The sequence below is a fragment of the Homarus americanus genome, unplaced genomic scaffold, assembly GCF_018991925.1.
Source record: "Homarus americanus isolate GMGI-L3 unplaced genomic scaffold, GMGI_Hamer_2.0 scaffold48220, whole genome shotgun sequence".
In the NCBI taxonomy this organism is placed as follows: domain Eukaryota; kingdom Metazoa; phylum Arthropoda; class Malacostraca; order Decapoda; family Nephropidae; genus Homarus; species Homarus americanus.
This window is the reverse complement of record NW_024755060.1, coordinates 4,903,946-4,929,418: the sequence shown is the minus strand read 5'-3', so window position 1 is coordinate 4,929,418 and position 25,473 is coordinate 4,903,946. Positions and strand designations below refer to the sequence as shown.

General features: G+C 45.4%; 1 protein-coding gene across 1 annotated transcript in view; it reads right to left on the bottom strand.

Moving 5' to 3' along the window:
- The window catches only part of LOC121856339 (patj homolog), a 99,096-nt gene extending 75,656 nt beyond the window's left edge, over nt 1-23,440 (bottom strand). The window contains exons 1-3 of the mRNA XM_042351828.1: nt 23,349-23,440; nt 16,156-16,399; nt 1,499-1,590 (exon numbers count right to left, since the gene is read on the bottom strand). Of these exons, the coding sequence (XP_042207762.1) occupies nt 1,499-1,590; nt 16,156-16,234 (171 nt within the window). The 5' untranslated portion in view covers nt 16,235-16,399; nt 23,349-23,440. The remainder of the gene's footprint in view (nt 1-1,498; nt 1,591-16,155; nt 16,400-23,348) is intronic.
- Between the last annotated feature and the right edge of the window lie 2,033 nt (nt 23,441-25,473).

Sequence of the window (25,473 nt, the reverse complement as noted above, 5' to 3'; positions counted from 1 at the left end):
TTAAAATCAGTCCCAACAGTCCCCTACCATCAAGTCCCATTAACAGTCCCCTAACATTACGTCCCAATAACAGACAGCCCCTACCATTCCTCCCATTAACTTGGCCCTCCCATTAACAGACAGTCCCTACCATTAACAGACAGTCCCCTACCATTAACTGGCCCCCTCCCATTAACAGAACCCCCTCCCATTAACTGACAGCCCCTCCCATTAACAGACAGCCCCCTCCATTAACAGACAGTCCCCTATTAACAGACAGTCCCTTCCATTAACAGACAGTCCCTCACCATTAACAGACAGTCCTCCCATTAACAGACAGCCCCCTCCCATTAACAGACAGTCCCCTACCATTACCCTCTGTGACTACAACCATAACTAAATAACTAAGATAACTAGTGATTAATAACTCTACACTGAATCATAACATCGTGTATTCACAGGTCTTATCATATTAGTAAGAACGAAGCACTTGAATTGGTATTATACACTTGAAGTACTCATTAGAAGGCCCTCAAAGCCACTAGAATAAAGGGTGAGAAATCTTGATAAGACTTGAGTCCATAAGCCTTAGTATTAACCCTAATTAAACACTTCCAAGTATAATTAATAAACAAAATATATAATACTATATTTATAACATTACTATAAGGTTATAGCTGTTAGTATAAGCCTCCAAAAATCATTATATAAACCAGACATCAATAAAACTCTAGTTAATGAGGTTTATTTAGTGAATAAGACCTCAATAAAACACTAGGAGGGCTAATTAAGGTATACCTCAAGTTGGGGGGGACTGGTCTCATTAACTGGGACTTTTTTACCTGGTGGGGAGAAGGGGTGGGGTCTTAGCTAGGATGACACGACTGAAATAGATATTCATGAGTTGGCCTTCAAGATACTGAGCAACGTAAATCTCCGTCAGGAAAATAAACACAAAATTCCCCCGACTTTACTGAAGAGGCTAAAGCAGAGTTGAATAAACAGAGGAATAATTAAAAACACGAGAAGAGGAGAGACTCGACGATAAACAGGTAATAAATGGATAATAAATGATAAACACGAGGTAAAAAAGATGAGAATAGAAGGGAATTATTCGCTTATTTGGACAATCTGGTTGAATAATCTGCCCTTAGCAGTAAAATCTGGTCAATAATCTGTCCTTAGCTGTACAAACTGGTCACTAATCTGTCCTTAGCTGTAAAATCTGGTCGAATAATTTGCCCTTAACAAGCTGGTCGAATAATCTGTCCTTATCTGTACAATCTGTCCTTAACTGTACAAACTGGTCGAATAATTTGTCCTTACCTGCACAATCTGTCCTTAACTGTACAATCTGGTCGAATAATGTCCTTACCTGTACAATCTGGTCGAATAATGTCCTTACCTGTACAATCTGATCGAACAATCTCCTCTTAACTGTACAAACTGGTCTATAATCTGTCCTTACCTGTACAATCTGTCCTTAACTGTACAATCTGGTCGAATAATCTGTCCTTACCTGTACAATCTGGTCGTTAACCTGGATGAGACCAGTCCTATCGGCAGCACTACCAACATTGATGGACTTGACGAAGATACCAGACAGTTCCTCTGTTGGGGAGAGACAAACGGGACGCGTCAGTACACAACAGAGGGTTAACGGGAGGCATCGTGTTAGGGGAGAGACAAACGGGACCCGTCAGTACACAACAGAGGGTTAACGGGAGGCATCGTGTTAGGGGAGAGACAAACGGGACCCGTCAGTACACAACAGAGGCTAAACGGGAGGCATCGTGTTAGGGGAAGAGACAAACGGGACCCGTCAGTACACAACAGAGGCTAAACGGGAGGCATCGTGTTAGGGGAAGAGACAAACGGGACCCGTCAGTACACAACAGAGGGTTAACGGGAGGCGCCGCCGTTGCCCCACACCTTAGGGGAATAACCTGCCACCTGCCTCACGCCTCCTATTTTTAGGTGAATGGCGACGTGTTCTGGGTGGCTGACAACGTGAAATGGATGGTGGAAAACTTGTTGGCAGTGGATAGAAATATATTATAGTGGATAGAAATATATTATAGTGAATAGAAATATATTATAGTGAATAGAAATATATTAGTGGGTAGAAATATATTTTGATTGATATATAATAAAGTCTGACACACACAATATACTTCTACTGAACTAACCTTTTACTGAAATATAATGTTCTTTGAAATATGCTGATAGGCATATATTTCAATACGGTAGGATAGGCAATGAGGGTAGAAATATACATTGATTCAACAAGAGACGAATATATTTAGACACGAATATGTTTCAAGGAGATAGGAATATATTTGAACTGTAATATGAAAGAAAAATACATTAACAGGCCAGGGATAAGAATATATTTCAATAGGAACAGATAGATAGAGGAACAAGAGAAGAAAGTGAAATGTAAATAATGACAAAAGAACAGAGAAAAGGAGAGAGAGAGAGAGAGAGAGAGAGAGAGACCACAGGTAAAACAAAAGGTACCAGTCAACAGCCAATCCCAGAATCAATAAGAGAGAGGCAGATCAGGATGGCCGCCTTAATCACTTTCGCCCAGGTGGCAGAAGACAACCTCAGGAACCCTATACCTTTTACCTGTGCGCCGCCACGAGACGCAAACACGACTACGCAACGATAAGTAACGCAACACGAAGCCACGCAACGCAACGAAACGACAGGTAAAATAAGCTATCCTACCACGACGCCACGCAACGATAAGTAACGCAACACGACGCCACGCAACGACAGGTAACGCAACACGACGCCACGCAACGACAGGTAACGCAACACGACGCCACGCAACGCCATCTAACGCAAGACGACGCCACGAACGACAGGTAAACTAAGCTATCCTACCAGCACATACAAGATCATTCAACACAAAACAATAAAATAAAATCATTAAGTGTATCATTAACTGTCTAATTACATCATTATTATAATTATTTATTACATCAGCGGCCTTATTTCACCAAACCATCACCTCCCTGCTGCGCCATTTCTTTTTTTGGTAAGGCCCATCCCCGTCTCCTCTCCTCTTCCCCATCTCCTCTCCTCTTCTTCCCCATCTCCTCTCCCCTTCCCTACTCTCCCCCCTCCCCCACAGCAGCGGCTCTATGTTCGCCTCCAAATATTTCACAGCAGAAAAATGGCGCAGTAAGTCATCTTTAGCGAGCACAGCACTACGTCAGGAAGAGCCACCCCCACCCCCCTACCCTAACCCATCACCCCCTCCTACATGTGACAACCCACACAAATATTCTCTCCTTCCTACCTCTCACCCCCTCAAGTACAAATATGTCATTTAAAACACTCATACCCTGGTTTGTTTTGGCTTTTACTTGCTTTGTTTTATTTTCTTAGTTTTGTTTTGTTTGTTGTATTTATTTTTCTTTATTTTCTTTATTTACTTGATTTTTTTATGCATCAATCAGGACGTCAGCCATTATCACGTTGCTCTTCCTCTATAATGTTCATACAAGTGGACCAGATATCATGTCCCTTGAGAGGTCAGGATAGAGGCCAATATCACGTCCCTTGAGAGGTCAGGATAGAGGCCAATATCATGTCCCTTGAGAGGTCAGGATAGAGGCCAATATCATGTCCCTTGAGAGATCAGGATAGAGGCCAATATCATGTCCCTTGGAGAGTGTCAGGACAGAGGCCACATCACGTCCCTTGAGAGGTCCGGATAGAGGCCAATATCATGTCCCTGAGAGGTCAGTACAGGCCATTGGACTGAGAGGTCAGATAGAGGCCAATATCATGTCCCTGAGAGGTCAGGATAGAGGCCAATATCATGTTCCTTGAGAGGTCAGATAGGAGGCCAATATCATGTCCCTTGGAGAGACTGGTGATAGAGGCCAATATCATGTCCCTTGAGAGGTCAGGATAGACGCCAATATCATGTCCGTTGAGAGGTCAGGATAGAGGCCAATATCATGTCCATTGAGAGGTCAGGATAGAGGCCAATATCATGTCCCTTGAGAGGTCAGGATAGAGGCCAATATCATGTCCCTTGAGAGGTCAGGATAGACGCCAATATCATGTCCGTTGAGAGGTCAGGATAGAGGCCAATATCATGTCCATTGAGAGGTCAGGATAGAGGCCAATATCATGTCCCTTGAGAGGTCTGTACAGTCGTAATTCCCGAGCCTCTACTGATAAAAATGTATTACTATTATTTTCTATATCCATTTCAATATTTTCTGAACAACTACAAATATTTTCCTTTCTAAAAAAAAATCATGTTTAAATATATTTTTTCAACAGACCCTAAATGTATCTTTTTTTTTCTCTTCAGTTTTATTCGCAATTCATTTTTTTCACCTTAATTAACAAAAAAATGTGTAGATTTTATTCTCATTTTCATATTTTTTTCTCACCTTAATTGACAAACAAAAACAAAAAAATCCTGTACATTTTCTTGTTAAAACTGGACTGGGAAGAATTTTTTTACAACCAGGGAACATAAATTAAGTTCTTGTTTATTTTTCCTTCATAGAGAAATTAATGAACGATGGTTAATGACCTTGTTAGGGTGAAACACTTAAAAAAATTAGATCAACAAAAAATGATCACTTTTTGTAAACAGTATTTTTTATGGTAATTTTCTCGTTACTCGACAAATATAAAGTGTGTGTGTGTGTGTGTGTGTGTGTGTGTGTGTGTGTGTGTGTGTGTGTGACAAAGAGAGATAACCAACTACAAAAATATTTCCTCAGTGTTGTTTTCGTGTTTTAAACTAGACTCGGGCAGTCAACAGCTGCGCTACAGTCACATTCAGGAAAAACTTGAAACGAAACAGAACAAACAAATAAACGTTTGGTCACTGGGACGGATTCTAAAACGTTTGTTAATTGGATTTTTTTTTAAATGAAAACATATCAGGACACACACACACACACACACACACAGACAGACAGACAACACACACACACACACACACACACACACACACACACACACACACACACACACACACTATTCAAAATGGCGTCAAACTACACTGGAGACCCTACACTAGGGGTGACAGGGACAGTGGTGAGGGGTGACAGTAGGGTGGGGGGGACAGTAGGGTGGGAGGGGTGTCAGTGTGGTGGAGGGGTGACAGTAGTGGTGTCAGGGGTGGCAGTAGTGGTGGGAGGGGTGACAGTAGTGGTGGGGAGGGGTGGAGGGGTGCAGGGGTAGGGGAGGAGTGACAGGTGGGGTGGGGGGTGACAGGTGGTGAGGGGTGTGGTGGAGGGGTGACAGTAGTGTGTGGAGGGGTGACAGTAGTGGTGGTAGGGAGGGGTGACAGTAGGGGTGGTAGGGGTGTGGTGGAGGTGGTGAGGGGTGACAGTAGTGGTGGGAGGGGTGTGGGGTGGAAGGTGGAGGGGTGACAGTAGTGGTGGAGGGGTGCAGTGGGGTGACAGGGGTAGAGGGGCAGTAGTGGGGAGGGGTGACAGTAGTGGTGGAGGGGTGTCAGTAGTGGTGGAGGGGTGTAGTGGTGCAGGGGTGACAGTAGTGGTGGAGGAGTGACAGTAGTGGTGGAGGGGTGACAGTGGTGGGAGGGGTGACAGTAGTGGTGGAGGGTGACAGTAGTGGTGCAGGGGTGAGTAGTGGTGCAGGGTGACAGTAGTGGTGGAGGGGTGACAGTAGTGGTGGAGGGGTGACAGTAGTGGTGCAGGGGTGACAGTAGTGGTGCAGGGGTGACAGCAGTGGTGGAGGGTGCAGGGGGTGACAGTAGTGGTGGAGGGGTGACAGTAGTGGTGGAGGAGGTGACAGTAGTGGTGGAGGGTGACAGTGGAGGGGTGATGATTTATCATGGTGGGGAGGAGAGGCAGTGTGAAATATTACACTATATAGCTGTTGATATATTGGGCTGCCTCACCACAACCACCACTACCACCACCACTACCACCACTACTACCACCACCACTACCACCACTACCACCACCACCACTACCACCATTACAAGCACTAACTTTACCAACACACAACAAACCAATCCGACTCCAACCTTCAATACGCAAGAAATCTTTAACGAGAGAGAGAGAGAGAGAGAGAGAGAGAGAGAGAGAGAGAGAGAGAGACCATAAATAAGGTTAAATCCCAATAGCTCTTACACCTGGCGAAACTTAGGTCATACATCACCTAACCTGACCACCTGTCCCATATACCTGCCTTAAGTTATACATTATTATTCACTACAAGTTATTCATTACAAGTTCTTGGAAACTGTGATTCGTCTTTGTAAGTCTTTCCACGATGCCAAGTGCCTTAAAGACCTCCCCGTTACGCTTAGTTAAGTGGTTACTGCACTTATCGATTTTGTGGTTGAGTGGTCTAGTTTGGTTGTTAGTGGATAGTCATTCTTACCACACTACTATCCCCTCCACTATCCCTCCACTACCCTCACTATTCCTACCAGGCTACCACACACTCACATCCCTTCTCCACCATCACCACCACTATCCAACACACACTTCACCAACATTTCTATCCCATACTACTACACCACCACCACTACTCCCTCATAATCCCCAACCCTCCTCCACCACCATCTCTCCCTCATACTCAACACTCCTCTACCATCTTCTCTCCCTCATACCTCCTACTCTCCTCCACCACTCCTTCACAGTCTCCACCACTCCCCCACCACTAATCTTAACCAATCTCCAACACAACTCATTTTCCTTCAACATTGTTCTTCATTTTTGTCTGGAAATTCTCAGAAGTTCCTAAGTTTAGATTTTTTTTTCTATCGAAGAAGTAAGACCGCATCTAGCTGGCTCACTTAAACTACGGCACAAAAGTGGATTCTCACAACTTGCTAAGATAAATTTTCCTCGTAAATGAAGATGAAAGTCAACACGTAACCATTTCCTCCTCAGCTAAGACACAAAGGTGAATTCTCAAAAGTTTAATTTTCCTTGGAATCGAGATGTACAGTAAGGCTGTACCTTATCTCCCCACCCTTACCACCCCATCTCCCCACTTACTAGCGCCCCTTCTTCCTACCTCTACCTCTCTACCCACATCCACCACCTCTCACTACACTGCCATCCTCTCCCCACTAACACCCAAAGCCTAATCTCCCCACCCCCACACCTCTCCCACCCCACAACTCCCCCACCCCACAACCACCTCTCCCCACCCCACACCACCCTCTCCCCACCCCACACCACCTCTCCCCACCCCACACCTCCTCTCTCCCCACCCCACACCTCCTCTCCCCACCCCACACCACCTCTCCCCACCCCACACCACCTCTCCCCACCCCACACCTCCTCTCCCCACCCCACACCACCTCTCCCCACCCCACACCACCTCCCCACCCCACACCACCTCTCCCACCCCACACCACCTCTCCCCACCCCACACCACCTCCCACCCCACACCACCCTCTCCCCACCCCACAACTCTCCCCACCCCACCCACCTCCCCCACCCCCACACCACTCTCCCCACCCCACAACCACCTCCCCCACCCCACACCACCTCTCCCCACCCCACACCTCTCTCCCCACCCCACACCTTCCCACCCCACACCACCCTCCCACCCCACACCACCTCTCCCCACCCCACAACTCTCCCCACCCCACACCACCTCCCCACCCCACACCACCCCACACAACCTCCCCCACCCCACACCACCCTCCCAACCCCACACCACCTCTCCCCACCCCACACCACCTCTCCCCACCCCACACCACCTCTCCCCACCCCACAACTCTCCCCACCCTCCCACCCCTACCCCACACCACCTCCTCCCCACCCCACACCACCTCTCCCCACACCCCACCTCCCTCCCCACCCACACCTCCTCTCCCCACCCCACACCTCTTCCCCACCCCACACCTCCTCTCCTCACTCCCACACCTCTTCCCACCACACCACCTTTCCTCACCTCACACCTCCTCTCCCCACTTTCACGCTATGCAGTAAAATTCATGTCACATCCCAACTGTTAAGGGTCTTGCCTTAACTAACTTCTGAGTCACTCTCCCCACGTCTTAGGGCAAATCCTAAATGTTGGGGAGAGGGGAGAGGAGGGAGGAGAGAGGGGAAGGAGGATGGGGAGAAAGAGCTGGGGGGTTGGTGAGAGAGGGGAAGGAGAGAGGGAGGAGGGGAAAGAGGTAAGAGTGGAGGGAAAGAAGGAAAGGAGGAGGGAACAAAAAGGGGAAGAAAAGGAGCGAGAAGAGAGGAAGAAGAAAAGGAGGGAGAGAAGAAAGGAAGAAAGGGGAGAGGGAGAAAAACAGAGGGAGTGAGAGTGGAGAGCGAAAGAGGGAGAGAAGGTAGGGGGATAGGGGGGAGGCGCTCACAGGGCCCCCCCATGAGAGGTCTACAAGCCTCAAGGTTTAAGCATTATAACATAGAGCCAAACTAATCCCGGATCCCTAACACTGGACCTTAATTTGCATACTAACACGGCGGGTTGGATTAGGATAAGTTTGGTTGTATGAGGTTAGGTTATGCTAGGTTGGGTTTTGCTGGGTTGGGTTAAATAACAAAAACCAAAAAATCCAACAATAACAACAAAACAAAACACAAAAACAACAACAAAACCCAACAACAAAAATAACAACAAAACCCAACAACAAAAATAACAACAAAACCCAACAACAAAATAACAACAAAAACCCAACAACAAAATAACAAAAACCAAAAAATCCAACAATAACAACAAAACAAAACACAAAAACAACAACAAAACCCAACAACAAAAATAACAACAAAACCCAACAACAAAAATAACAACAAAACCCAACAACAACAACAACTTCCTGCACATAATCCTACACGTTGCTTAATTCTGGTCTACACACACCAGCTGTGGCCTTGATGTTCACCAGAGCTTCGTGCTGGAGAGAGAGAGAGAGAGAGATTGTTTGAGTGTGCTTCTTCTTGTTTTTAGTTATATATTATTATTATTGTTTGGTTGTTTTTCCTTTTTTTTACTAATTTATTGACTATTTTTTAGCTATTATTTACTATTATTATTTAAGCTGATGTAATTATTATAAATTAGTTTTTTATTATCGTTATTATTATTATTATTATTATTATTTTATTATTTCTATCGTTACTATTATCTACATCATCGCAATTCTTATTATTCCCATCATTATTGGCTATTTTTCTTCACCCTCTCATACTTATTACCCAAAAATATGAACCCAGACATGAGAGGTACCAGGTGGCGTGGTTTGGTCATCTGGGCGCGAAATATTGGCTACTTCCCGCCAGGCCCAGGTACACCCTAACCCTCTTCATTCCTCGCTGTATGTTGGCTGTTTTATCCCCATCTTAACCTAACCACATATGTCCCTGATGGTGTGGTTATAATTTCACCGATTTAATCACATTTCTCCTTCCCTCATTAGCGTAAATTTGAATTTCTTTCATTGAGTGGATTCGTGTTTTTTTTTTCTATACGGATTCTCTGGTTCGTTTAATTCGGATGATTTTAATTATAATTTATCGTCTAGTTCCGGATTATGGTGGAAAATATGGCCAATCCCCCAGAGTTTTTTTTTATGGGATTACTTAGCGTGGAGGATTTATTTAGAGAGGGATTCTATTGTGGTGTTCAAAGATGAGCTCTCTCTCTCTCTCTCTCTCTCTCTCTCTCTCTCTCTCTCTCTCCGTCACAGTCATTATCAAATGCTCAATAAGCTCCACTACTTTCACCCATAAGGCCTGGGGCCCATTAAAACTTGGACCCATTAAGACTGGCACCCATTAGGACTGGGGCCCATTAAGATTGGCACCCATTAGAACTGGGGCCCATTAAGACTGGGGCCCATTAGGACTGGGGCCCATTAAGACTAGGACCCATTTAGACTAGGACCCATTATGACTGGCACCCATTAGGACTGGGGCCCATTAAGACTGGCACCCATTAGGACTGGGGCCCATTAAGACTGGGACCCATTAGGATTGGGGCCCATTAAGACTAGGGCCCATTAGGACTGGGGCCCATTAAGACTAGGACCCATTAAGACTAGGACCCATTATGACTGGCACCCATTTTATCAGTGTACAGTCACTATCGATAAACTTGAGCCCTATATGAAGAATCGACAGTTAACAGTCAGTAATTGATGCCTTAATGCACTGCCAAGTCGACGAAACAGTTTACAGTTAACAGTCACTGCTGGTGGTCCTTTATAACACGACAGGGAAAGTATACAGTCTACACTCACAATGGATGTCCAGTCACATGCATCAACTGGACGAGAAAAATAGCGGACAAGCAAGTATACATACAGTTAACAGTCATTGGTGAGGTTTCTGGATTACGAGAAGGTAAGCAGACAGTTAACAGTTACTAATTATGCTTTCTAGACTATGAGAAGATACAATTAACAGTTACTATGGATGCTCACTACAAACTATAAGAAGGTTAATATACAGTTAACAGTCACTATTGATGCACTTTAAAGAATACAAGAAGGGCACTATACAGTTAACAGTCACTAGAGAAGTGACAAGAGAACAATAAACAAGAGAGAGACAGTTAACATTCTGAATTGATTCCTACAAATATCCACCTCCAGAAGTAACTAACCGTAGAAACACTCCCAACCTTACAGTCACCAGTTAATCCCTACAACAAGTCCACCTTCAGAAGTGACTGTAAACCGTAGATAGAACCTTACAGTCACCAGTCTAACGTAAACAGAGCAGACAAAGGTAAACTGATTCACCTTTCTCGATCACGTAGCCACCAGTCAGGATATCAAGAGAAGACTGGTTCGCCAGGTCGGAGTCAGGTACTACCACTCTCCTACTCAAACTACCAGTACCTGCAGCCAAGGGGAAGTAATAAGGGTGGTAGTAGTAGTGGTAGTAGTGGTGGTGGGGAGTAGTAGTGGCGATGATGGTAGGAGTAATGGTGGCCGTAGTAACGATGGTGGAGGTTTGAGAGAGAGAGAGAGAGAGAGAGAGAGAGATAAACACAGTCAATGGTCTTTCAGTAGTCATAAAGGAGCCTTCACGTGGTTCTGGACCCAACAATAAATTAAGAGAACTGTCCAAGCCCTTTAAAAATGATGTGAATAGGGCAGGAGTAGGGCAAGGCTGACAGGGAGGAAAAGGGGCAAGGCTGGCGTCTGACAGGAAGGAAAGGGCAAGGCTGGCGTCTGACAGGAAGGAAAGGGGCAAGGCTGGCGTCGACAGGAAGGAAAGGGGCAAGGCTGGCGTCTGACAGGAAGGAAAGGGGTGGCTAGCGCGAACATGAAAGAAAGGCAAGGCTGGCGTCTGACATGAAGGAAAGGGCAAGGCTGGCGTCTGACAGGAAGGAAAGGGGCAAGGCTGGCGTCTGACATGAGGAAAGGGGCAAGGCTGGCGTCTGACATGAAGGAAAGGGACAAGGCTGGCGTCTGACGCGGAAGGAAAGGGACAAGGCTGGCGTCTGACATGAAGGAAAAAGGGGCAAGGCTGGGTCTGACATGAAGAAAGGGCAAGGCTGGCGTCTGACATGAAGGAAAGGGACACAAGGCTGGCGTCTGACATGAAGGAAAGGGCAAGGCTGGCGTCTGACATGAAGGGGAAAGGGGACAAGGCTGGCGTCTGGCGCATGAAGGAAGGGGCAAAGGCTGGCGTCTGACTATGAAGGAAAGGGGCAAGGCTGGCGTCTGACATGAAGGAAAGGGGCAAGGCTGGCGTCTGACATGAAAAAAGAAAGGGCAAGGCTGGCGTCTGACATGAAGGAAAGGGGCAAGAGCTGGCGCATGGCTGAAAGGGGCAAGGCTGGCGTCTGACATGAAGGAAAGGGGCAAGGCTGGCGTCTGACATGAAGGAAAGGGGCAAGGCTGGCGTCTGACATGAAGGAAAGGGGACACGAGAAGGAGTTAATGACAATGTGGCTAGGTGTAAGCATAGGAGAAAGAACAGGGAGGATAGAGGAACAACAAGGGCAAGAGCAGCCAACTAACAAGACAGGTCAAGACAGATGGTCAGGTAATGAGGGGCCACGTAAATCAAATACTGATCAGTGATAGTTTGTAAGTGTAAAAAAATTAATTAGAAGTAAAAGAATGAACAGCGTTTTACAAGGGATCATATGTGGGAAGTAGATAAATTACAGAATAGACAGACAGTTACAGGATAGACAGACAGTTACAGAATAGACAGACAGATACAGAATAAACAGACAGACAGACAGATACAGATAGATTAAATGAATATATGTGAATGAAACACATAATTAATAGCTGCCATACTTAACATAAAGACTAATAGACGGTAAAAAAATAGAAATAGCTTCTAACAGGTAAGAGATTCGCTATTAATTAAAGGTAACATACGTGTAAAACCAGAAGTATTAAAAAGTTGTAATTAATAACCAACAACTTTAGTGAAGAGATGATAATAAACTTAAATGATTAATGACCGGACAGACAGACAGACAGACAGACAGAGACACACACCAGGAAGTTTAGGTCAGGTAAGGAATGTTTCCCGGAAGTTCAATTAACCAAAACACACCTTAACTTTGGATTCTTAATTAAGGTATATAACTGGGTTTGGTCAGTAAGTGAACCCACCCCCTCCCCCCTCCCTCCTCTAACTTAATCACCAAATTACCTCATTAACCTGGTTAGTTTCCGGGGATAATTAAGTTTGTGTGCCTTCTTTAGTGAGTTAGTTTAAGGAGATGTGTTGGTGAATATGCCTGTCAAAATGTATGTCACGGAGGGGGGGGGGGGTAATGACAGGGGTCGAACCATTGGTCATAATGGTGTGTTGTGGTGTAGTATTTGCCCCTCCACCACGGCCTCTATGATCATTAACACCTGAACCTCGTTACACCTGGCTAGTGTCCAAGGGTCGAACCAATGTCCCTGGGAAGGCGGTGATGACGCCCTGCCAACTCCTCCATTACATTTCCTTATGAGTAAGACCTGACCATCAACAAGACTCGAACCAGGGTACAGGAGGGAGTTGAAAATGAAGTACTATTTTGTTTTGCTACTCCACCACGGCCTCCTCAACTACAGTGGCTTGAACCAGCGCCCATGATGGCTTAAATACACCTGACCCCTTGAGCAACACCTAATCTAATTAAACACTGGAATCGAACCAACGTATTGAGAACCATCCTAAACACTTCTCCTGAAACTAGATACTCAAACGGAGGTGAACAAAGCATAATTCAAATAAAGAAATATTCAACACCTAAACCCAGAACAACATCCAAACAACATTCAACCCCAAAACAACATTCAACCCCAAACAAAATTCACCCCCAAAACCACATTCAACCCCAAACACACATTCAATTTCAAAACAACATTCACCCCCAAAAACAACATTCACCCCCAAAACAAAATTCACCCCAAAACCACATTCAACCCAAAACCACATTCAACCCCCAAAACAACATTCAACTTCAAACAACATTCACCCCAAAACAACATTCAACCCCAAAAACAACATTCACCTCCCAAAACAACATTCACCCCCAAAACAACATTCACCCCAAAAACCATATTCACCCCAAAACCACATTCACCCCAAAAACAACAATCAACCCCAAACAACATTCAGCCCAAAAACCACATTCACCCCAAAAACAACATTCACCCTCAAAAACAACAATCAACCCCAAACAACATTCACCCCAAAAACCACATTCACCCCAAAAAACCACATTCAACCCAAAACATGGCAGCCGAACTAAGGTCCAGGAAGATATGGTATCCAGGCCACTAACCTCGCCCCTTGTTGTCACTCTCGCTAGCCAATTCCATCATGGTTTCATTACAGCCAGACAGGACGATGGATGGTTTCTGTCGCTGAATTCTCCTCCCCTTCCTACCCCCCTCCCTCATCCCCCTCCTTCCCCCCCCCCGGTTTTTTCTTGCTCACAAACGGGCAATAGGGAGGGGAAGAGTTGGGGGTGCGTTAGGGTGTGTTTGTGAGTTACGGTATGTTTGTGAGTTGGGGTGTGTTTGGGGTGTGTTTGTGAGTTGGGGTGTGTTTGCGGTGTGTTTGTGAGTTGGGGTGTGTTTGCGGTGTGTTTGTGAGTTGGGTGTGTTTGTGAGTTACGGTGTGTTTGTGAGTTGGGGTGAGTTTGGTGGTGTGTTTGTGAGTTGGGTGTGTTTGTGAGTTACGGTGTGTTTGTGAGCTGGGGGTGAGTTTGTGAGTTGGGGTGTGTTTGCGGTGTGTTTGTGAGTTGGGGTGTGTTTGTGAGTTGGGGTGTGTTTGCGGTGTGTTTGTGAGTTGGGGTGTGTTTGCGGTGTGTTTGTGAGTTGGGGTGTGTTTGTGAGTTGGGGTGTGTTTGCGGTGTGTTTGTGAGTCGAGGTGTGTTTGTGACCACCTCTCATCCTAATTCAATCAAACCTTAACCTTACCTAACCAAACTATATCCTAACCCAACTTAACCAAACTTTACCTCACTTATCCAATCCTAACTTAACCTAACCTCGGCATAACCTAACCTATCCTAACTTAACCTAACCTCGGCATAACCTAACCTAACCTCGGCATAACCTAACCTAACCTATCCTAACTTAACCTAACCTCGGCATAACCTAACCTAACCTCGGCATAACCTAACCTATCCTAACTTAACCTAACCTAACCTATCCTAACTTAACCTCACCAATTTAACTAAAATAAATCCTAATTATTCGACAATGACTCAAAAGGCTTCTACGTCAATCACCGTCATTTAGCATAATTTAATTCAACACTACAAAAGCTAGACATATATCATAGGTCACAAACATCAAACACAAAGCTAAAATCATCAATGAGTTTCGAGGCTAACAGCTAAAACATCAATGGACATCAAAGCTAAAAAAAAAGCAAATGGACATCAATGCCATAAAATAAACACCAATGAACATCAGAGGCAACAGTAGGGTCATTAACATCAAGAGCAGACATCAACAGGACACATCAGTAGGGCACATCAATAGGACACATCAATAGGACACATCAAAAGGAAATATCAATAGGACAAATCAAAAGGACATATCAAAAAGACACATCAATAGGCAACATCAATGAGAGACATGAAAAGGAGACACCAATAAGGGTACATCAATGGGAGACATCAATGGGACACACATCACCGCCGCTCTCATTACACGACAGCGATTCAACAATTTTCTCTATTTGAAACATAAACATGAAATAGTTTACCCGAGTCAAGCGAACAACAACTGACAGATAACTGGGCTAATTTGTTTCATTTCATTACTAAAATTTTGGCCAATGTGTCATATAAAAGGCTGTGTCATATCGAGAACCAGTGTCATATAGGAAGCTGTGTCATGTCTAGAATCTGTGTCATATCGAGAACCTGTGTCATATAGGAAGCTGTGTCATATAAAAACGCTGTGTCATATCGAGAACCTGTGTCATATAGGGAGCTGTGTCATATAAAAACGCTGTGTCATATCGAAAACCTGTGTCATATAGGAAGCTGTGTCATATAAAAACGCTGTGTCATATCGAGAACCTGTGTCATATAGGGAGCTGTGTCATATAAAAACGCTGTGTCATATCGAAAACCTGTGTCATATAGGAAGCTGTGTCATATAAAAACGCTGTGTCATATCGAGAACCTGTGTCATATAGGAAGCTGTGTCATATAAAAACGCTGTGTCATATCGAGAACCTGTGTCATATAGGAAGCTGTGTCATGTCTAGAATCTGTGTCATGTCGAGAACCTCAGTGTCATATACGAAGCTGTGTCATGTCTACAGTCTATAATATTTGTAAATGAGTAAATGACCCCTACAATTTACACCTCAGGGGGGAGGGGACTGTTTACATAGGGAGGAGTGTGTGTGTTTACAATGGGCACAAGAACGAGTGTGTGTGTGTGTGTGTGTGTGTGTTTACGGTGTACGATAGAGAGAGCTGTTTACGTCATCAATAAAGAGAGGAACGTTTGTTTACGTCATCAATAGAGAGGAACGTTTGTTTGCATCATCAATAATGAGTTTTCTTTACATCAATAACGAGAGGAACGTTTGCTTACATCATCAATTCATCAATAAAAGAGCGTAACGTTTGTTTATACCATCAATAGAAAGGAATGATGTGTACATTATCAGTAACGAGGGGAGAACAGAGGAAAGGTTACCATCACCACTGATCTTCCCTCACAGAGCATCAGGTCTCCCACACACTTACCTTTCTCACAGACGTATCCGGCGATGGTGATGCCGAGTCCCTGATGGTCTTTGGTCACCTCCAGTTCTATCGTCTCCATCTCCGGTAGAGCTCCACCACCGATCAGTACCAGCTCCTCCTCCGTGTAGGTGTGGGCGGCGGGGTCGTTCTCCAGGAGCGGCCTCTGCTGCTGGGCCTCCGTCACCAGCCCACCGCCCACGGGAGGCGACAGGGACGAGGCTGATGAACCCCCTTCACCTTCCACCTGTGTGAAGAGAAGAGGAAAACACCTTTAACCACAGGAAGTGAACACATTAACCATAATTAACCACAGGAAGTGAACACATTAACCATAATTAACCACAGGAAGTGAACACATTAACCATCATCAACCACAAGAATAAAAATTAAACACAACAACAAATCCTAACATCACCAAATAAACACAAAAGTTAACATCATATAAAAATGTTAATATAATGTTAACCAGGAAGGCGACAAAGTTGATCCATGGTGTGTGTTGAGAGGTAATAAATGTCACCCACCACGGTAAAAAAACGGTGTAATTAGCCAAAGGTTCAGTAATTAGCATATTACACTGTCAAAACTCTACCACACGAGAGAGAGAGAACAGAGAGGTAAAGCTCATTAATTACCATCCTCTATAAATACTTCTGAGATCTTCACTACTCAGCCACGGCCGCCATCAAAGGCATCATTTTCATTAAGGTTTTATAGTCAGGTGCCGCCCAAGACCCCTCAGGTGTGAGTCTTAATTAAGAAGGTCTTCAGCCACTTCCAGCTGCCTCCTCTTCCTCCTTAATCTTACCTCACTTTTGTACAGGTGAGAGACACAGGTATGGCACAGGTAAGAGACAGGTATACAGGTAAAACACAGGTAAGTGATAGGTACACAGGTAAGACACAGGTACAAAACGACTTAAATCCTCAACACCACCCAAAAACCAACACAATAATTTTCCGCACCACAGTTGAACAAAACAGAATGGGCTTAGTTACAGCAGAATCTCAAGTGCATGTCTATGTTATTTAGCCCACACTATCTTGTTATCACAGCTAGGATAATTCACTTAACACATTCTCATATCACCAACTGCGACAAATTTTTACCCTAAGAATATCTAGGAATTAGGATAAAACGTTCGTATATAAGAGACAAAATATATCAGGATCGAAAGTCACCTCACCTTCCCCACACGTTATATCACCCCTCTACCATCAGCCTCCCTAAGGTGGTTAAGTAATTCAGGGTGTTATTGGTCTTGGCATCAGTTCTAACTATATAAAGTGACATAAACACAGTAGTATATATCACACACACACACACACACACACACACACACACACACACACTCTTTCACCCTTTCTCTAGCTCTCATTCAAACACAAACAAACACATCCACACAAACACAGACATACACAAGTACATCCGCCTGTGGTCTAGGGGGGACAGACGCGGCCTTTCAATTCAACCTGTGCTTTGTTGACTCCGTCTACCTGGAGGGTCATACCACACTACCTGCCTTATGCCCAGGTGACGGGGAGAGGGGGGAGGGGGTTAAGGGATGAGGAGGAAAGGGGTTGGGTGAGGAGGGTAGGGGGTGAGAGAGGAGAAAGGGGGGGAGGGGAGGGAGGAGAAGGGGGTGAGGAGGAGGAGGTGGAGGGGTGATGGAGGGAAGAGGGGGGCAATGTAGGGAGGAGGGTGGAGGCAGGATGGAGGAGGAGGGAGGAAGAGGAGGGAGAGGAGGTGAGGGGTGAGGCAGGATGGAGGAGTGGGAGGGAGGAAGGAGAGCAGGAGGTGAGGGGTGAGGCAGGATGGGAGGAGGAGGAAGAGGAAAAGGAGGAGGAGGAAAGGGAGGGGTAAGGCAGGGGATGGGAGGAGAGTGAGGAGCAAGAGGAGGAGGAGGAGGTGAGGGGTGAGGCAGGGATGGAGGAGTGAGGAGGAAGCAGGAGGGGGAGGAGGAGGAGGAGGTGAGGGGTAAGGCAGGATGGAGGAGTGAGGGAGGAAGAGGAGGAGGAGGAGGTGAGGGGTGAGGCAGGATGGAGGGGGGAAGAAGAGGAAGAAGGGGCATGTACGCTCTTCCTTCCATCTTCCAAGCTCTTGTGCCCGACAACATGACAAGGACACTTTAGGACATTAAAAATCAAACAAACAAAAATACTACAAACACAAAATAGGACAAACAAACACACACAAGGATACACACACGCACATACAACACACAGAGACATAACACATAAAAATTAACACACACACACACACACACACACACACACACACACACACACACACACACACACGTCCCCAGCACCTGTATCTCACACAGTCATCAGAGGCAGGTAGCTCCCACACTCCAACAATGGCCACACGGTATGAATTACCCAGCTGGCAAACGGTGATACAGGTGAAGCATTAGTGTGTCGAGGTCGATAGGAGGCAGGTCGAATAAGGGAGTGAGTGGGATGTCGAGGAGGGGTGGAGGGGTAGAGTAGGGGTGGAGGGGGTAGAGTAGGGGTGGAGGGGGAGGAGAGGGGTGAGGGGGGTAGAGTAGGGGTGAGGGGGAGTAGGGGGTGGAGGGGTAGAGAAGGGTGGAGGGGTAGAGTAGGGGTGGAGGGGGTAGAGGGGGTGAGGGGTAGAGTAGGGGTGGAGGTGGGGTAGAGTAGGGGTGGAGGTAGAGTAGGGTGGGGTAGAGTAGGGGTGGAGGGGTAGAGTAGGGGTGAGGGGTAGAGTAGGGGTGGAGGGGTAGGAGTAGGGGTGGAGGCTGATCAAAGTCGAGTAAGTGGAGGAGGTGGATATCAAATACGGTGGAGGGGATTGAAAGTGGTCACAAATATGGGTGGAATACGGTGCCAAAGGTCGAGTGTGGAGGTGGAGGCGACTGGGGGAGGTGGTGGAGGTCGACTGAGGGAGGTGGTGGAGGTCGACTGAGGGAGGTGGTGGAGGTCGACTGAGAGAGGGTGGTCGAGTGAGGTAGATGGTGGAGGTGGAGGTGGGAGGTGGTGGAGGTCGACTGAGGGAGGTGGTGGAGGTCGAGGGAGGTGGTGGAGGTCGACTGAGGAGGTGGTGGAGGTCGACTGAGGGAGGTGGGAGGTCGAGTGAGGGAAATGGGAGGTCGACTGAGGGAGGTGGTGGAGGTCGAGGAGGGAAATGGTGGAGGTCGACTGAGGGGAGGTGGTGGAGGTCGACTGAGAGAGGTGGTCGAGTGAGGTAGATGGTGGAGGTGGAGTGTGAGGTGGTGGAGGTCGACTGAGGGAGGTGGTGGATGTCGAGTGAGGGAAATGGTGGAGGTCGACTGAGGGAGGTGGTGGAGGTCGACTGAGAGAGGTGGTCGAGGAGAGAGATGGTGGAGGTGGAGTGTGGGAGGTGGTGGAGGTCGACTGAGGAGGTGGTGGAGGTCGAGTGTGGAGGTGGTGGAGGTCGACTGAGGGAGGTGGTGGAGGTCGAGGTGGAGGTGGTGGAGGTCGACTGAGGGGGAGGTGGTGGAGGTCGACTGAGGAGGTGGAGGTCGACTGAGGGAGGTGGAGGCCGACTGAGGAATGGTGGAGGTCGACTGAGGGAGGTGGTCGGAGGAGGGAGGTGGTCGAGTGAGGTAAATGGTGGAGGTCGACTGAGGTAGATGGTGGAGGTCGACTGAGGAGGTGGTGGAGGTCGACTGAGAGGTGGTGGAGGTCGACTGAGGGATGGTGGAGGTCGACTGAGGGAGGTGGTCGAGTGAGGTAGATGGTGGAGGTGGAGAGGAGGAGGCAGGCCCAATGAGGGCGGAGGGAAGACAGGAGAGACATACAGTAGGTGTTTACTGGTAACATATAAACGAGAGACACTTTCATAACATCTCACCAAGTCTATATGTGCTGGGGAGCGAGGTCTGTATGGGTGGGTCGAGGGGGGGGGGTCGTGAGGGGGGGTGGGCCGAGGGGGTGGGCCGTGAGGGGAGGGCCGAAGGAGGGGTCGGAGGGCAGGGCTCGAGGGGTAGAGGGTCGTGGGGTTGTAAGGTGGTGACAGGAGGAGGTCGTGGGTGATGAGGGAAAGGGTGGTAAGCGAGGGGTCGCAGGTTATGGAGGAGGAAAGAGGTCATAAGGTCATGAACTGAGGGGAGGGGTTCGTGAGGAGGGGCGGAGGAGGGGGTCGTGAGGGGAGGGGTCGGGACTAGGAAGAGGAGGGTCATTGAAAGTATATAGAGGCGTGAGGGAAAGAGCTGAGGTGAGAAGATGGAGAGGGAAGGTACAGGGAGGTGAGGGGGGGAGGGGGAGATGCGAGGAGGGGAGGGGAGGGAGTGAGAGGGATGGAACGCGAGGGGGAAAGGAAAATAAACAAGACAGCACACTAGCTGAGATACATAGAGACCTGAGAATAAAACCCATCAACCAGCAGCTGCACACCCTGGCCAACAGAATCTGGCAAAAGATAGAACGATCAAAGCAAGAACTCCTTCAAAGACTCCCACCAGATAACGACAACAACCATACATGGTTCCCATAAAGTTACCAGATCTCAAAAGGTCCATTACCACCCCGATCTACACGGCCAGGCAATAGACAACCTCCTAGACCAGCATCCGCCAGTAGGGTTCGGCGGAATATGAAATAAGGCCCTTAAAAACACCCATGTATGGGACAGGTTAGGCTGTCTAGTGCCTGTACCGACAGACAATTACTAACCCGACACAACCCTAACACACTATTAACTTAGCTAGGCGGTCAGCCTGCCCCTCTTACCTCCTCCTAAATTTCTTCAATTTCCGAACTAAAACTTCCTTCCCACCTCTAATCTTCCTTCACCCTCCTTTCTCTTAAAAAAACACTAGAAGAGAAGGCTTAAGAACAGAGGGGGAGGGGTGGGGAAGAGGGAGGTGAAGGGGGAGGGGATGGGGGAAGGGGATGAGGGATGGAAGGAAGGGGGAGGGGGGAAGGGGATGGGAGGATGGAAGGAAGGGGAGGGAAGGGATGGGACGGATGGAAGGAAGGGGGGAGGGGGGAAGGAGAGATGGGGAGGGGCCACGTAAAGAACTCAATTGTCAGGTAAACACACAGGTACAATAGTCCTTCCTCCCTCACCACCACCTCCCCTGTGTGTGTGTGTGACTGCTGCCAACCACACCTTCTACCACACCTACCACACCACCATCACCAACCACGCCTCTACCACCCCATTACCATCACCAACTACACCTTTACCACACCACCAACCACACCACCACCAACCACACCAGCATCACCAACCACACCTTTTACAACACCACCATCACCTACCACACCTTTTACCACACCACCATCACCAACCACGCCTTCTACCACACCACCATCACCAACCACGCCTACCACACCACCATCACCAACCACACCTTCTACCACACCAGCATCACCAACCAGAACTACCACACCACCATCACCAACCACGCCTTCTACCACACCACTACCATCACTAACCGCACTTTTACCACACCACCAACCACGCCTTCTACCACACCGCCATCACCAACCACACCACCATCACCAACCACAACCTTACCACACCATCACCACCACACCTCCCTCACACGTTACCATACCTCACCATCACACCTCCCACACAAATCACTATACTTCATCACACCTTCACCTCACCATCACACCTCCCTCACGTCACACACCTCACCATCACATCAAATATACAACCTCCTCTTAAGCACCACTTCTTACCTCCACTTTGCCACCCATACTTAAGGACCATTCCCACCCCCCCATGCATTATTTATCCCCTCGTTTCCCCTCTACCTTCTTCATTATTCATCACCCGTCCGTCCGTCTGTCTGTTTATTAATGGTTCCCCCGGGTAAGTCAATCAGTACTGGGAGGATCGTAATCAAACTCCACACATTAAGTTCTTCAATCTTAATGAATTTGGTGCTGTGGAGTAGCCAAGGAGGAGAATGTACACACACACACACACACACACACACACACACACACACACCTACAGGTATTAGGCAGCTACCAAACAGGGAGGTACTACCGCCTGGGAAGATATTGGAAGCTTAATGTGTAGTCTAATGGTAGACCCCGCTGCCATATGGCATCACAAAATTGTTGACCAAGTCCCAGGTTCCTGATCTGACTTTCTGCCTCATTTACACACAATTGCGGGGTCTCAATTGTTTCTCTTACTTTGACTACACAACATACATACTGTCGTTTCTCACGCTTGATTTATTTTTTTAATTTTTGTATTTATTTATTAATTATTATTATAATTTTTATTAATTATTATTATTATTATTATTATTATTATTATTATTATTATTATTATTATAACGTTTATTTATTTTATTCATTATTATTATTAATTATTATTATTATTATTATTATCATCATCATCATTACATTTTCGCATCACAGGCCCTGATGTGGGTCAGTGACCTGTGCCCGGGTGGGCTAATCCCGTAAAAAAATAATAAATAAATAAAATAAATAAATAAAAAATAAAATACATATTGTACATACACGACAAAAAATCAATCAATGGTAGAACATAAATAATAATGATGATGATGATAATAACAACAACAAGCTGCCTACAACAGCAGAAACTCATTATAACTTCAACAAATTAACGTCAGATGGCAGCAGCGGCAAGAGTAAATAAACAGTATACTCAGGAAGGTAAGACATGTTGAGAGCGACACCACGAACGGCCCACTTCACTTCACCCACTAAATGGCCATTCTGTGCGGTGGTAAATGGCCATTCAGTGTGGCGGTACATGGCCAATATATCAGAAGTAAATGACTCCTAACAATGGCCACCACATCATAATAGTGTGCCAGTATGACGCTCATGGGACTTTAACCACATTTAACTTAACATGGCTTTCATAATGGTGATTTTCTAATGGGTTTTAATGGTAATGGGAGGTTGTTAATGGGTGATTGATATAAGGGGTTCTAGTTTTAATGGGTAAATGGTAAAGGGGTTCTAAATAGGTTCTAGTTTTAATGGGTGATTGGGTAAGGAGTTCTAGTTTTTTATGGATAAATGGGTAAGGGGCTCTAAGGGGTTCTAAGTTTAATGGGTAAATGGTTAAGGGGTTCTAGTTTTAATGGGTAAATGGTTAAGGGGTTCTAGTTTTAATGGGTAAATGGTTAAGGGGTTCTAGTTTTAATGGGTAAATGGTTAAGGGGTTCTGGATTTAATGGTCAGGGACTTTCGGGACTTACCTGGACTTGCTGGTAGTGAAGATGTGCAGCTGTGGTCACCTCTCCCACACCTTTCTCCTGCAACACAAGTCAACTCTCAGATAAACCAGTAATGGACGTGAAAATAAACACAAAACATCGATAAACGTCCTAAAAAGACCTAAAAAGACCTAAAAATGTCCTAAAACACACGATTCAACATTCCTAAACACAGAGGATTAGTAAACATCGCTAAATAAAGGATTTTTCTTTATTCCTAAAATATATTAGGTCTAAACAGTGATAAAACGTCCCTAACATTAATACTAAACATTGTTAAATATTTTGGGGGGTGTTGGTAAACTAAACATTCATCCCTGGACATTTTAAAAGTATTATTCATTATCATTAAACACAGGATTAATAAACATTCCCTAAACATATCTTATAGAGCCTTAAATACACAACATCAATTAACATTCATAAACACAAACAATAAACATTACTAAACATACAGATTTATTCATCATCAATAAACACAATAAATAGTTAACGTCAATAATGCAGATAATTTATTCAATATTCATAAACACAGATCATCAGATTAACATTCCAATTATAACTAAAAAATTTACTTAACATAATAAATACGTTTATTTTCTATTAATAACATCATTATATATTATTATTATTATTATTATATTTATTATTATTATCAACACGCCAGACAATTTCAGTGAAAAAAAAAAACATTAACCCGAAATTTAACATTGATAACAAAACTAACATTGTCTTAACTAAAGGCTGTGACCTCAAACTAACCTAAATAGATTAACATAAATTACCTTTAACATTATCACTCCTACATATTAACTTAAGGTAAACAATTTAAAAAAAAAATTACCAAAATTTTAAAATTCCCTAAAAATTAAGAAACTAATGGTACAAAAATTAAATAATGGGTTTAGCTGCTGGTCGCTGGATAATGGTGCCCACTTTATTGCTTCTGGAAGATTTAATGGGGGTCAAATCGGCGTCTTACAGTAGATAATGGGAGCTGCTGTTGGTCTTACGAGATTTAATGGGTCACAAATGGTAGGCTATAGTAGATCAGGGTTCACAGAGGTGTTTCCTAAGTAGATAATGGGTCAAAGTTGGTGTTCCTTAAGTAGATAATGGATGGCACTGGTGTTCCTTAAGTAGATAATGGGTGGCACTGGTGTTCCTTAAATAGTGGGTCACAATGGTGTTCCTTAAGTAGACAATGGGTCACAATGGTGTTCCTTGAGTAGATAATGGGCTTCAATGGCGTTCCTTAGGTATCGTAGAGAATGGTCTTCAATGGGGCCTCAATGGGGGGGTCCTAGACAGATAATGCTCACCCCTTGATGGTCCTAAAATAAGCAGTGGGTCAGATTAATGGGTACTGAATAATTAAGGGGGCTGAATTTAAATGGGTAAAATGACTAATGGGTAATAGTAACCGAGTTCTTGAATCACGAGTATTAATGGGTTTTAATGGGGGTATAAAGCGTGAAATGGGTAGTTAATGGGGGTATGGTTTTTTCTAATGGTTGACGATAAGGATGGTAATTGTGGTTGTAGTTGTGGTTAATGGGTACGTAGTGGTTGAAGTGGTAGTGTGGTTAAGGTGGGAGTGTGGTTGAAGTGGTAGTGTGGTTGAGGTGGTAGTGTGGTTGAGGTGGTAGTGTGGTTGGGTGGTTGAAATGGTAGTGTGGTTAGTGTGGGAGTGTGGTTGATTGTGGTTGATTGTGGTTGAGTGTGGTAGAGTAGCTGATCCTTCCACCACACTAATTCATACTTACCTACACATACGGGGGCGAATGTATCATGACGTATACACACACACACACTCATACATACAGTATATACCCATACATACATATACAATGTATACAGATGCACTATGGTAAAACGTCCATATATCCGGTATGTAAGTATTCTGAATATGTATACATAATCCATACACATTTAATATACACATTCAACATTACATAATCACTTCATATATGTATACATAGACAAGTTTACATACACAGAATATGTTTGCATGTTCACTCAATTAAAATATACATATACTTTGGACATGTATAGAAAACAATTAATACATACATACCCTCGGAATAATTATACATAATTTTTCTTA